The sequence below is a fragment of the Porites lutea genome, chromosome 7 (genome assembly GCF_958299795.1).
Source record: "Porites lutea chromosome 7, jaPorLute2.1, whole genome shotgun sequence".
Lineage (NCBI taxonomy): Eukaryota > Metazoa > Cnidaria > Anthozoa > Scleractinia > Poritidae > Porites > Porites lutea.
In genome coordinates, this window is record NC_133207.1 from 3,948,568 (window position 1) to 3,962,617 (window position 14,050).

General features: G+C 40.2%; 2 protein-coding genes across 2 annotated transcripts in view; one reads left to right on the forward strand and one right to left on the reverse strand.

Annotated features, from left to right (window-relative positions):
- The first annotated feature begins 2,903 nt into the window (after positions 1-2,903).
- On the forward strand, positions 2,904-7,333 carry LOC140942598 (cholesterol 24-hydroxylase-like). The gene is made up of 4 exons (XM_073391519.1): positions 2,904-3,519; positions 5,096-5,429; positions 5,633-5,705; positions 6,001-7,333. Exons 1-4 carry the CDS (start codon positions 2,923-2,925, stop codon positions 6,506-6,508), a joined length of 1,512 nt encoding a protein of 503 aa, XP_073247620.1. The 5' UTR covers positions 2,904-2,922; the 3' UTR covers positions 6,509-7,333.
- Positions 7,334-10,771: 3,438 nt separating this feature from the next.
- LOC140943169 (uncharacterized) overlaps positions 10,772-14,050 on the reverse strand; it is a 12,590-nt gene continuing 9,311 nt past the window's right edge. The window contains exons 6-9 of the mRNA XM_073392230.1: positions 13,879-14,050; positions 12,523-12,938; positions 11,802-12,002; positions 10,772-11,236 (exon numbers count right to left, since the gene is read on the reverse strand). The exon at positions 13,879-14,050 is cut by the window's right edge and continues 642 nt beyond it. Of these exons, the coding sequence (XP_073248331.1) occupies positions 11,102-11,236; positions 11,802-12,002; positions 12,523-12,938; positions 13,879-14,050 (924 nt within the window). The 3' untranslated portion in view covers positions 10,772-11,101. The remainder of the gene's footprint in view (positions 11,237-11,801; positions 12,003-12,522; positions 12,939-13,878) is intronic.

A 14,050-nucleotide genomic window follows, 5' to 3' on the forward strand; every position in this document is an offset into this window, starting at 1 on the left:
CATCATGTTATCATTACTTAGATTAGAGCGCAAAGGAAAAAATACTTCAAATCAATTTCGAATTCGCATATTTCTCTCTCTTTCTTACTCATTTGGAATTGAAACGGTAATTACGTTCATACACTCCCGTAGTTCCGACGAAAACCATGCCCGATTCCAGAGCAAAATGGGCAAAGTGTATATCCGTTTTCAGACCAAAACGGTGTAAAAAGATTACCCAATGTGGCGGCACATACCTACATAGCTTACATAAGAAAGTACCCCCCCGGGCATTTTTCTATATTTGGTTTTGTGTTCTTTGTGCTCACTGATCTCTTCTGGGAATTGCGAGACCATGGAGTCGTAACAAAATTGCAATTTTGACCCTAAAGCCTCGGAGTAATGTTAGAATATATTGTAACGTTTTATGTCGTACGTTGAAACGATTTTAAAAGAGAAACGCGAGTTCCTACTTCTGGTAACCTCTCACGCAGACGTTCTCAGGCGTTCGTCACACTTTCCTGTCCCACTAAGGTCTGCTGAACCGAAATGAACGCAATTTGCGCCGTGTACGAACGTAATTTACGGTGATAAATGGCAGAAAAACTTCAAATACACAGGTCAGATGTGGAGTTCCACAGGGTTTGGTTTTGGGCCCTACCTTGTTCACTTTGTTTACGAACGATCTACCCTTGTCGATTACATCTGTAGATACGTTTATGTATGCTGACGACGCTACGGTTTTCTGCATCGACTCCTTGCAAGACGTACCAAATAACGTCACCGGTGACTTAATATAGTGCACCAGCCGCAAGACGCCGCTTGTGATTTGTTAAACGGTGCACTTAAAAAACTTTTGTTAAAACAACCACCTAACTCCACGTCCTGGCAAATGCGAGGTAATGTTACTCTCCAAAGCTCGGCTTATAGGCCCACTGCCCGCCATTTATATTGACAAGGCCGAGACCAGACTTCTGGGTGTTACCGTAGATAAAAATCTGAACTGGATACCTAATCTGCAAGAAGTCGTTAACAGTTTCGCAAATAAATTAAGCCTTTTGAAGAAATCAAGGTTTCTACCCAGTCATGTGTGCGAGTCGTTTTATTTGAAGGTTATCCAGCCGTCCAATACAAACGCGATGCCAGTGTGGGGCAGCGTAAGTCAGACGGAGTTATTTAAATCATTGGAAAGACAACACTGCCGTGCTGCCAGGATCATATGATATGCCTACAGCTGACGTTTTAGCCACCGTTAAGTTGGACACCTTAACACATCGATTTAAACTTTCTTTAATTAAGCTTTTTTACAAAGGTTACTATGGTATGCTTCCACAGGCTTTAGCTGAACAATTGATAATTCACAGCAACAGATCTGTGTCAAGAACGAAACACGGGTTAATAGCTCCGAAGTTTGCGTCAAATTACGATAAAAACTCTATTGCCTATAGAGGGGCTGTCCTCTGGAAAGCCATAGGTCGTTCAAATGGTTCTATTTTAGGTTGCACAGACATGAGATCTTTACTGAAAAAAGTCGTTAAGTATTGCTCTTTTAGCGATTTTAATTTCAACTTTTTAGCCCCCCAAACAATTAACAACAGATCTGAGAATTTTCTATATTTCTAATGTGTATTTTATGATTGAACGATTTTATTCCCTGGTATTAATAACTTTTAACCTGTAAAATTTAATTTGTAATTTTTGCAACGACCCCAAATGCGTGTATAAATAAGGTTTGTGTGTATGCATGTATATAAACTACGAGTAGTCCTCCATTTTTCCTCAGGGATAGTAGAGGGAGCGAAATGATTGCGCGCGTGAAAATCACCCCGCCGCGGTCGCCTTTTCTCGCGTGTCGAAACGTTCTCTTCAATACATCTCGCTAAATTTCCAATAAACATAAATAATCTTTTCATTTCAAAAAGCTGACAAATCGCTTGTCCATGGCGGCTTTTCGCTAAGTGACGAGTACTGATGCTCTGATTCACGTTGATGTTTCAGCTGCAACAAACAGTCCATTTTTTCCAGTCAGATCCGCACGCCGTCATTCTCAATAAAATGGCTTTCACTAGTCTCCACTGCTCGATCTCCAATTATACTTTGAAAGAACTGTGATCCCATAAACCTTCGCTCAAACACGACTAAAATAAATATCAGTCAGAGGCATTTGTAATCTGCGACCACAAATCAGACGAGACCAGATCTGTGACGCTCCCTCTCCCCTGTCATTCCTTTCTTTTGCTCTCGTCTCAACTTTACTGACGAACTCGGGCGGAAACGCTTGCTACGCAGGGTAAAGAGATTTTTGCTCTGGAGTCTGCGTCTGTGTTTTCGAGGTCTCTATTGGCTCTTTGTATATTTCTCTCTGTAAGGCTTAGATGTCATTTGCTCATAAAGTTGTTCTTTGCGTGATATAACGGTTGGCTTACCTTGTCAACTGAACAAAAGGCAGAATTTTTTTTCACACTTCGCCGACTTCCGTTCAGCAAAATCAGCTGCAAAATTAACCTCCGAGATAATTTTTTGCAATGAGATTGTGAGCGTAACCTCTGGTACGAACGCTTGTGTGTTAACTGAGTGGTTTGTTCTAAAACTGAAAGGTCCTCACCTTTCATGAGACTTTTCTGATCTTTTCTGGAGCTATAAAGTCAAGCGCGAAATTTCTCTAGGTCTGGAAGTCTGCTGTGATTGGTCTACGTATTTTCCGCTCAAATCAGCACACGTTTATAAGTGGGGCAGGAACGCGTGACGAACCCCTAAGAATATCTGCGGCGGAGGCTAAATACTATGACATCAGTAGCCTGCGTTACAAGCGTTTTCGTTTATGCAAAAAATTCTAAGTTGACCACGTTCCTTTGGTAGACTTCGCCAACTATCAAGGTCATAGAGGGCGAAGGTCTGCAAAGGTAGACTCCGCATATGCGCCTGGTATATTTTGTTTCCGAAATGGCTCTTGCTTTCGTGCTTTCCGCGATTTTCATTGCAGTTGTTTCTCTTTTGAGTTTGATATTCACGGCATTTTCCATTTACTTGGTTTACATTCACTGGAGGTTCAGCCATATCCCAGGACCAAAGAGGGACAGTTTTTTCTTTGGTAACGTACCGCTTATTCGCCGAGAGCGAGAAAAGGGAAAAATCATGAGTGAATTGATGCAAGAATTGCACAGTATTTACGGTCCAGTAGTTTTGATGTGGGGCTTTCACCGGCCTTTCCTTTTCGTTTCTGATCGAGAACTCGCTAAAAAGTGTCTTCTAACGCTAAATTTGCCCAAAAATCCTAGGGTTTATGGGCATCTTGGCTATCCATTCGGTCACAGACTTTTGGGCCGCGGTTTGGTAACAGAGACCGATCATGGCGTTTGGCAAAAGCAAAGAGCGCTGTTAAATCCGGCGTTCCACCGCCGTTATTTAATGAACTTGATGTCCGCGTTTAACAACAGCTGTGACTTGTTTCCGGCCAAGCTGGATGAGATGGCAGATGGAGAAACTGTTGTAAATATGGCAGAAGAATTTGCCAGGGTCACTCTGGATGTTATTGGAAAGGTATTCAGTTCAACCTCACATACTCAAGAATATACACTGTAAAAAGGCTGGGTGTGTGCGGGAACTGTCACGAATCTTCAGTTTGTTTTGAATACCCCCAAAAATCCCTACTTAGATCAAGCTACCCAAAAAGATACTTGCCAAAATTTTCCTACCCAAAAAAAACCAAAGTTGAAATTTCAAACCCCCAAAAACCCTTCGATCATCCCTTTCACTTGAAATCTGGAGTACCCCCCCCCCCCAGGTCATGTAACTGCATAGCCCCATAGCCATGTAGCCACATAGCGACCTAGCCATGTATATGCCTTGTTCTTTGAGCCCTCAGTGAAGATACATAGCCACTTAGTTATGTATCCACCTAGTGGCATAGCTAGCTGTATAGCCCCATAGTCATTCATTTATGTCTCGTTCTTTAATTTATAAGGTCAATGTAGCTCTTTAAGCCACATAGCAGTGTAGCCATATATATGTTTTGTTCTTCAATAAGGCCAATGCAGCTCTTAAAGCCACATAGCAGCAGTGTAGCCATGTAGCCAGTCCAGCTTTTGGAATGGCCAGGTATTCTGTAGCCTGCCTTGCAGCTGGCCCATGCATCATCCAATCCATTTGTATGGATTGTCTGTGAATTAGTAAACAAAAGCTTGTTCTGATATTCAGCAAAGTCGCAAGGATTTCATTAGCATTTCTGACAGGCAGGTTTCTTATGGCAAGGAGCGTTTATGGTAAACAATGAAAGAACAGTTCAAACTAGAAAGTCTTCTTCAGAACAACAACAACAAAATGCTTTGAGAGAATTCCTTCAAGGCCAAAATGTGTTTGTAAATTTGCCGACTGGTTCAATCATTGCAAATTAATGCACTGCTTTGCATTCTGCAATCTGGCTGACAGTTTTAGCGTTAAAACAAATCAGGAAATCATGATGTTCCCAGACAAAAAAACTATACACACGTAGCCATTCAGATTCAGGCATTTTGGAGAAAACCAAAGGTACTAACCAGATTCATAACCTCTAAATGTGAGACTCGAAATCGCAAAAACAAGGCTTGTTCAGTCAAAGTTTAGAATACTTTATGCACTGTATAATCTGTGCTCTAAGAGAGAAAGCAAGAATAACCTCTGTTGTTCAAGCTGACTCTAAGGCCATGTTTCACACTATCATGAGCTCATTCTCTCTTGCCTTTAGGTATGAGTCAGGTTAGGCCTGTCAACACTTTATTTGAAATTGGACTAACCACAAACTGTGTAAGAAAAACGCTTATCAAAAACACCAACATACGTCGTTTCAACTCTGCGAGATTTGAACATGGTACTGTTCACTAATTTGCAGATACTCTATACAGAAGGGTTTAGAGTACATGTGATGCACGCTAGTATTCTGCATTTGTAAGTATGTCAGTAGCTCCACACAATCCACGTAGCCACATAGCTGCATTAAGTCACATATATGTCTTGTTCTTTAATAAGCCTAATGCAGCTCTTAAAGCCATAAGTAGTGGTGCCACATTAGCCAGTCCAGCTTTTGAGTGGCCAGGTTTTCTGCAGTTACTTTAAAGTGGTATTAATGATCCTTTTACAGGTTGCTTTTGACATTGATGTTGACGTTATAAGAGACGCTAACAGTCCATTTCCATCAGCAGTTTCCAAAGGTCTAAAGGGGGTCCAGGAAAGCATACGTACCCCATTCTCCCAGCTGTTGGGGTTGGTATTTCCATCCCAGTCAGGTTTGGCTGAAGCAATAAAATTCATTCGTGAGTTTGCAGGAAAGGTCCTCAAGGAAAGACAGGAAGCTGTTTTGAGAGAAGACGAAACTCCCAATGATATACTTGCTCACATCTTAAAAGTAGCAGAATCAGAGTCCAGCTTAAGTTTTGAAGATCTGATTGATCAGTTTGTGACATTTTTTGTTGCAGGTAAGACATTTCACTGTGGAGTTGAACAAACGGGTGGTACCTAGAAAATTGTTTACATGTATCACAGAAAGTTTGATCCTGTCTTAAAAACTTTTGAGGCATCTTTGAGGAGAAGATGAAGTCCTGTTTTTGTATGTCTCCTTTCATTTTGCAGTCTTCTACTTTTTTCTTTGTTCGTTACTCTTATTTTTGTCCTTTTATAGGTCAGGAGACCACTTCAAACCAGTTATCTTTCACTCTTTTTGAAATACTGAAGCATCCCAATGTTGAAAACAGGTATTTGTACACACTAGTGTAGGTAAGATTAGTAGATAGACTGGATCACAATGACCTGAATGTTCTACTAAACATTTCCAATTACATTATAAAACTGTTTGACAAACACATTGATATTATAGCTGGTTAGTTTTTTTAATTTCTTGCAAAAAAATTGTAGCTGTCTTTTGTTTGCTCCTGTCCTTAGAAGTTTGTATGTATCTTACCCTAAGAAACAATAATAATGTTTCTGAGGGTAAGATACCTATAAACTTCTAAGGATGGGAGCACCACTGATGTTGATTGTTTTGCATAGAATTATTCAAGAAATTGAAACTGTGCTTGGCTCCCGCCAGTTTGTGGAACACAAAGATCTTGGAAACCTTCAGTATCTGGGACAGACACTCAAGGAAGGCCTCCGCTTTCACCCACCCGTCGGGGGAACGACAAGAATAACTACAAAGGAAGAAAACCTTGGAGGATTAACCATACCTGCAGGAACCTCAATCAATATTAGTTGGTTCATACTGCAGCGTCTTTCAGACGCATGGTCAGAACCAGAGAAGTTTGATCCTGACAGGTTCTCCCCTGACAAGCAAATTCCACAGTCTGTTTACTATCCATTTTCTGTTGGACCAAGGACCTGCATTGGACAAACGTTTGCTCAGTTTGAGGCGCGAGTGCTTATGGCTCGATTGCTGCAGGAGTTTGAGTTGACACTGTTACCAGGGCAACATAAAATGATACATGAAGAAAGGCTGACGCTTAGACCCAAGGGTGGTGTCCTGTGCACCATCAAGAGAAGAGGGCTCAAACAGGAATAGAGGAAATTGTGGTGTCCTGTTTTTTTTTTTGGAACCAGGGAACCCAATGAGGAGACATCAGAAAGGTGGCACAGAAGAATCTTTATGCTGACTTTGTTGTTTCTAGATATTGTATATAACACTCTTTCAAGGCTCACAACTATAGCCTCCCAAATATTCATAAATAATTACCAAAATTCAGAGCAAAGGTATGGAAATTAGCCATCACTGTGGTATTTTTGATACAGTTTCAAATCCTGAACAATTTTGATAGTTAACTTCTCGCAACAATATCAGCATTTCTAAAGTTAAATAATGAGTAAATTAAAATTGACCAAAACTGTATTCATTGGTACATACAAGAAGATAGGAGACAGTCACAAGAGAGAGTTATCTAAAATAATTTTAAAGTATATAGTTACTAATTAAGAACTCTAATTTAAGCTGAAGTGGCACATACATTTACTTCAAAAAGAGTAAAAATTTTGCCTTGTTCTTAAAATTCATTTGTTGTTAGCAAATTATGTAGTGTACTTACACTAATAGTTTTAAAAAAAATAATTCCAGAATTTTTAGGGGTGGATTTCTCCCTGTCAATAGGGTTTTAATTCTCCTCAAAATCAGTAATGCAGAGTTTTTTTCTTTAATCAAATATGTTTTTTCTCAGATGTGGCATATGAAAAACAGCATTGTAAGGTTTTTTTTCTAAAAGCTGTCAGGGCTAAAAAAAAACTTGAATTCCAGCTTGTCCTTTTGGCAAGCAGTTCTCACATTTTGCTTGCATGGGACAATTCTTGCTTGCCTTAGTTAATGACTTTGTTTGTGGATAACTTGCCCGGGGGGGGGGGGGGTATCCCTGGGAATTCCAAATGCTGACCCTATTTCAGACCAAAAAATGTCATTTTCCACACCCGTTTTTAGACGTGGTCTCTAAGAAATTATGTCATCATTAGTTAGATTTGAACAAATAAAAGATTTCTTAAAATCCACTTCGAATTCGTATATCGTCCTTTTTTTGTTATTCATTTGGGATTGAAACGACAAATACGTTCATACACTCCCATAGTTCCCTCAAAAACCATACCCGATTCCGGACCAAAATAGGGAAAATGTTACGGCAAACATTGTCAAGAACGCTTGGTTGGAGGGATTGTTTTGCTTGCTAATCCTCGCGTGTGACGCGCTCGCCTCCCCATACTCCTTACCCCACCCCCTCACTGCCGCGTTTATTTTCCCGCAGTGTCAACGCCTTAAGTAGGGATTTTAAGCCATGATCCCGCGATGGCAAAGAAAACGTCGCTTAAAACTGAGTTCCCGTTCTTTCTATCTTAAAGCCGTTATTTTAACTCGCTTTATCAAAATGTAGTAGCTTGTAGCTGAACTCTCCTGAAGTTCAAGTCTTGAAGTGTCCACCGCTAAAGAGGTGATTAAAACGTGTGATGCATGTGCACTGAAGTTTCAAGTTTGTCTATTTTGTTTGTCTATCCAGCCCTATTCCCACTACTTTTGATCACTGAGATGTTATCCCTTATCCTCTATCCATTCAACTGCATTTAAAGTTTGCGAATTTGACTGTATCTTTCACTTTCGATTCACTTGGGTGTCTTGGCTGACACCGAACCCTGGGGTTCACAATAGCTCATAATCGAAAAATGAGCCTTCAGAAATTCCCAAGGATGCAGTACAAACCAAAAAGGATAAGATGAGTACCATAACTATATAAGCTAGTATAATACAAGGAAACTAATACTTACGTACTTCACACTACGGCTTGCCATGATATCCAACGTGGTCGGAAAGCGAAGTATACATGTAATTAAAAGTGGTCTAATTTGTAAAACAACAACTTTGCACGTGCATCACGAGCCGTCACTGCACGACTATGCTACGACGTGAAAATGCCTAATTTCACGTTTTATGGAGAACGTAAAGAAGTAACGAAGAATTTTTTCTCTTCCTGAACTGGGATATTTTTCTTAGGCTCATATGTTCACGCTGTACTGGATAACTTCTGCGTCGCCTCGAAAATCATACTCTGTTCACAAAAGAATGTTTGTGGCCGCGCGATTTCTGTGACGAAGCGAATTAAGTCTCTAAAGTGAAGAGTCGCATAACAGATAGGTGTTCACGCTATACCGGATAGTTTTAAAGCCTTTAAAATTCAACTACAGGAGAGTTCACTTAAATTTGACAAAGTAATCGAGTTGGAATAATCGCGAAAGAGATTAAAAGAACCCGAACACTTTTAATCAAAAAGCGAGTTGTTCACCGCTCGCCGCTGCCGTGGTACCTTGAGGCTTTTACGAGTGGCGGAAAAAAATAACTTCCGGACACCCAACTAGACGCTTTATTCCCTAATAATTCACCATAGGCCGCATCGAAAAACATCCATAATGTTCTTTTAAGCTGAAGTGTTCCAGTGTCCTTTGCTCCCCACAAACCTTGAGCTTCGCGCAAACGGACGCAACATTGTTGCCCGACAACTCTCAACATTTTTGGATGCTGCATCAGCTACATGTTAAGTCCGTTTGTACGTTGCATGTTGTTGCGTGTTGTTGGGAGTTGTTGTGCAAAGTTTGAAACCTCAGTCAAACTTTTAGCTTCGTGCAAACGGACGCAACAACTCCCAACAATGTTAGGAGTTGTTGGTCAACAATTTTGCGTCCGTTTCCACGGGGCTAAAAGCTTATACTTTAAAAGCTTCTTAGTCAATACAGTGCTTCTTAACTCCTTTGTGTCTGCGTTCTCCAATTCAGCCTTTCCATTTGTCCAAGAATCAAGCTTTATCCTTTTTTACCTGTAGGCCACATCATGTAGAAATTCATTGGCCAATCTAACACCGAATGAATCTCTATCCACTGCTAGCTGGGTATTGGCAGAAACTCATCAAGGGCTGAAAACCCCTTATGAGTTTCTGGTATTGGGTAACAAAAGTTGTATCCTAATACTTTCAATTCAGTCATAGCATTATCCACCTTTTGAACAATTGGGGCCTGTCGCCCAAAAATGAAAGACCGAGCCATGCCCAAATTACCTCTCTTACTTGTATAATCCTAACCCCGCTTGGATCACCACCACCCACACCCCCATCCCGGTTGAATGACATTTACCTATTCCAGAGTTAGAAATATAAATTGTCAATAAATAACTTACCGAGTGATTTTACTTAACCCGTGAAATAGGTAGTAGAATACTATGCACTATTATGCACTAATTCTATTATCTTCTTTTGTTTACTGGTAGTTATTTTGCACTAGTTGTTATTGTCTGTTTCACGGTTCAAGTAAAATCAACCCAAAAAATTGAAAAATGCAAACTTCATTTATCCAATGAGTCTTGTTTTCATTTTATTCACAAAGCTTGTCATCGTTGGTTTAAAATGAAAGACAAACTGACGATGAAACTAAATTTGATCTAAACATATATTAGTACTCTTTGTACAGAGAGAACGGCTGCGAAGTCAACTCAGGGAATTGTTTCGTTTTGTTTTGTTTTGTTTTTTCTCAATTATTTATCATTATCGAGACCAATCATCAAAAGTGCAGGAAGGATTTACCATTTTCAAGAAAAAACCGGGAAAAATTCGCTTGAAACATAAAATAGTACAGTTCTTCCAGGGGAAAAGATTCCGAAAAAAAGGAATATAATCGTCCATTCCCAGAGATCCCCAGGGGAGCTGGGAGCTAAGTGGGACGAATATTTATATTTATAAGCAACTTTTTTCCTTTAGATTTGGGGGGGGGGGGGGATCTTTCAAAAAGTTTTTTTTTGGTCCTTCCGGCCTCAGTTTGGTCTAAAAATAAGGGGAGCCCGGCCCCCCTGGCCCCCCCCCCCTGGATCCGCCAATGAGTAATTAAGACAGAATCCATCAGGAAATTGAGTAGTTTTAATTTTCAGTGGACAAGAACCTTGTACCAGAATAATATAAAGAATATTGCTTTCCTTCTTACATTTTTCAAGGGCTAAAGATGTAATTAGTCATCTGTAATAACACCAAAAATATTTCTCACGGGAGTCCGTGAAAATGAATGTCAAGTTTCACATAATTGTGAAAACACTGGTAAAATTCTTAAAAATTTTGTGTGTAACATATCATTTTGTAACATTTGACATTTATTTTCTCAGACTCCCTAATAAATTTTCTTTGGTGTTATTACAGATGACTAATTACATTTTTAGCCCTTGAAAAATGTGAAAAATAATGCGATATTGTTTAAATTATTCTGGTACAAGGTTTTTGTCCACTGAAAATTGAAATTACTCAATTTTCTGGTGGATTCCGTCCTAAGTTCCTTGTGTTGTATGTAATCTAGCCTACGTGTAAGCTCGCCATTTCGAGTGGCGAACGAAGCGAGCCAGGAGAGAACGTTTACGGGTGAGGGGAAGCCGCGAATTCGCCGGAAACGAGAGGGGGACTGGAACACTGCTGTTTCTGGGGACGCGCTGCTTAGCAATTGGCTAATTTTTTTCCCTGTCCCTAGTAACAGCCCAAAAGTCTTTGCCAAAATTAACTCGGCCCAGTTTCCTTCTCGTTCGCGTGAACTCTCGCGATATTCTCAAACTAGAGAGATGTTTCTACGTTAATATGTACACAGATGTCCTGTTCTTCGCGTTTTACGCTGTGGTTAATACAGAACTGCTTTTCTTGACAGCGAGTACAATAAGGACCACACCCGTCATGAGCAAGATTCCTCCAATCACAGGCAAGGCCACGAGCAAGCCACAGGACAGTTGTAGGCTTCCGAACAGCTACAAAATGGAAAAGAAAAGAAAAGAAAGAAGGATAGCGTGTGATGGGCTTGGAATAGATTTCAGAAAAATTCTGAAATCGACAACCAAGGGGTTAAATTTCTTTTTTTTGTCTGTAAGGTTATCTACCACATGCCACGAAAACTAACCCTTAGTTTTCGAACTCACAATTTTTCTAAAAAGCTATTCCAGCTCAGCTAAACACATTTAACCCCGTTAAAAATTGTATTGTTTTTTATTGTATTCAGTATTGTGTTTAATGTTTTCACATTATTTTAAGAAAAAAATGAAATGAAGACACATTTTCTGTTCCAAATTGCATGGCCTCGTGACGCTGATGTAAAGGCAAATCTTTTAACCATGGTAACAAAATGTAACAATTCGTATACTTACTCATTTTACGAATAAACAATACTTTGTAGTAATACCTTTTTTTGTTTTGCTACTTACCAAATAAAATACTTTAAACTGAATTTAATTTTTGTGGTGGTTTTTGAGGGTAATTATTGTATTGTTTTGCTAATACAGTAGTTATAAAAATAGCTGTTGTTTGTTAAGTGTTTACCTTAGAACGGAAAGTTTCAGCTGTTTCTTCATCAATGCCTCCCGACTTTTCTGACCACCAAATAGGAAAAAGTTTGTTCAGGAACGTGACATTGAGCTGTGGCTGGTAATCAGTGTATATTGATGTGTTCAGAATCATACCATTTAGTTGAAGGCGAAGTTTAAGATCCATTGCAGACCCTGATATTGGCTCTATACTTAGCTACAAGGAAAAACATGAGCACAAAATGGGTGAAAGTTTGCTAAAATAATGTTTCCCTATTTTAAGGGATCACGAAACTTAAGATCCGACCACGGCGACCGCAACGAGAACGTTAACAAAGCAATAGGTCTGATAAACAAAACACTGAGCAGGGGCGGATCCAGGATTTTTTTTAGGAGGGGGTGCACTTGTCTATTGCTCTACTTCAACACCAATAAACCATATAGTTATTTTTGGAAAAACCCATTTGTATTAGAAAACCGCAGGTCATCTTAGGGGTAGGGGGTGCGAACCCCCTGCACCCTCCCCCTAGATCCGCCCCTGCTGACAACACTACACTTGACAAACTAAGAGGGTTGGAGTAATCACGAAGAAGATTAAAACAACTCAAGTGTGTTCAAGTGAACCACAGCTTAATTACCTGCCCCGAATAATTCAGTCCAATAAACCAGATATTTTTTGTGCAATTTACACACACACACAGACACACAAAATTACCACTAAAGATTCTGATACTTACAAATGATTCGTGCTTCTTTTCTTCTGGAGCTGGGAGATCCAATTCCTCATGTAACGAGCCGCCATGAAGAAACCTCGGAAGGCTGAAGAAAAGGGGTCCTCCCGAGACCCTACTCACGTCAAATACCCCTTTAGTAAACACAGTCACATTGTTAACATCAAGAGCAGACTTATCCAGGGTGTATCGGTGCATTGGAATGCCGTGTAGTTCCACGTCTTGGGTGTGGCTGACGTTGACAGCGAACGAAAAGTCTGTTAGGAACAGCTCGTATCTTGATGCTAGACGACTGTATCCTGTCTTACATGGTTTCAAACTCTTTTGACCTGGAAATTGTATGTAGTAGCCACGTACTTTTAACTGGTCTTTGGTGGCGCTAGGGTAAAGACTTGAATCGATTTGTGTTTTACCATCAATAGCTAAAAACGAAAGGAGAGGACAACTCTTTTAAGTATATATATATATTTCCCGTTTTATTAGGACTTTCCTTCTTGAACTGCTGGACTGCTTTTCAATGGACAAAAGAACATTTTATGAACAGAGATCGCTGATATATCGATAGCTATTGCAAATATATAGCTGATTCATTAAAGGCTGCTTTGAGAATAATAATAATAAACAATTATTATTATTATTATTTGAGCATTGGGTATTTGGCATGGGCATACAGAACAATGCAATGATTTGCCTGAATGACCACCAAACAATAATGTAGGAGCCACGTACTTTTAACTGTTCTTCCTAGTGCCCAATTCTAAATGCCAAAAGCAACTTTCATTGAATCAGCCATATAAGCCATCAAGACCTTTTTGTCGTCGCCGCTTGCGGTTTACGTCTTCCATAAAATGTCCAATTAGGCAATTTCACGTCGCAGTCGTTCAAAAACGGCAAAGAAACGTACAAAAAGAGTGTGATGCACGTGCAAAGTTGTTGTTTTTCCCTCTAAACCTGTTGCTTTTTTGACGTTCTCGTTGTCATCTTGTCGTCGGATCGTAGGGTCCCTACTTTAATGAACTGTAAGTTTCTATGTCTCTAAACCCATTGTGTCAGTAACACTTTCAGTGGTGGTGGTGGTGGTGGTGGTGGTGGGAGAGACAGGCAGGTCTAAATTAAATTTTGGCTTACATTTCGTAACCAGCATTCCGGGTTCCCGCCCCTTTTCATTGACTTTCTCTTTGTAGGCCTTTTCGATTGCGAAATATTAAGCATTGTTGCGGTAATTTCCCCTATATTTTTGTCCCGTTTCTTACCCTTCTAGAGCTATGCCTCCGGCTCTTTCCCTTTCCATTCCCGTCTCCCGTACCCCTCCCATCCCACCTCCCCGGCTCCCACCCCTCCCTCTTTTCTCCCACCCTTTACCTGCGTAGGTGAAACGCTGCTCTGTTGACTCACACGTGTAGAAGGTCGAGTTTTTCCCTTGAGCCTTCGCCTCTGTTTCGTTGTTATACGAAGTTACGGGACCAGATACTCGAATCTTTCTTGGAAATGGTGGAGGAAGAGGCAGCTTGTCCATTAAATATCCCAGTATTAT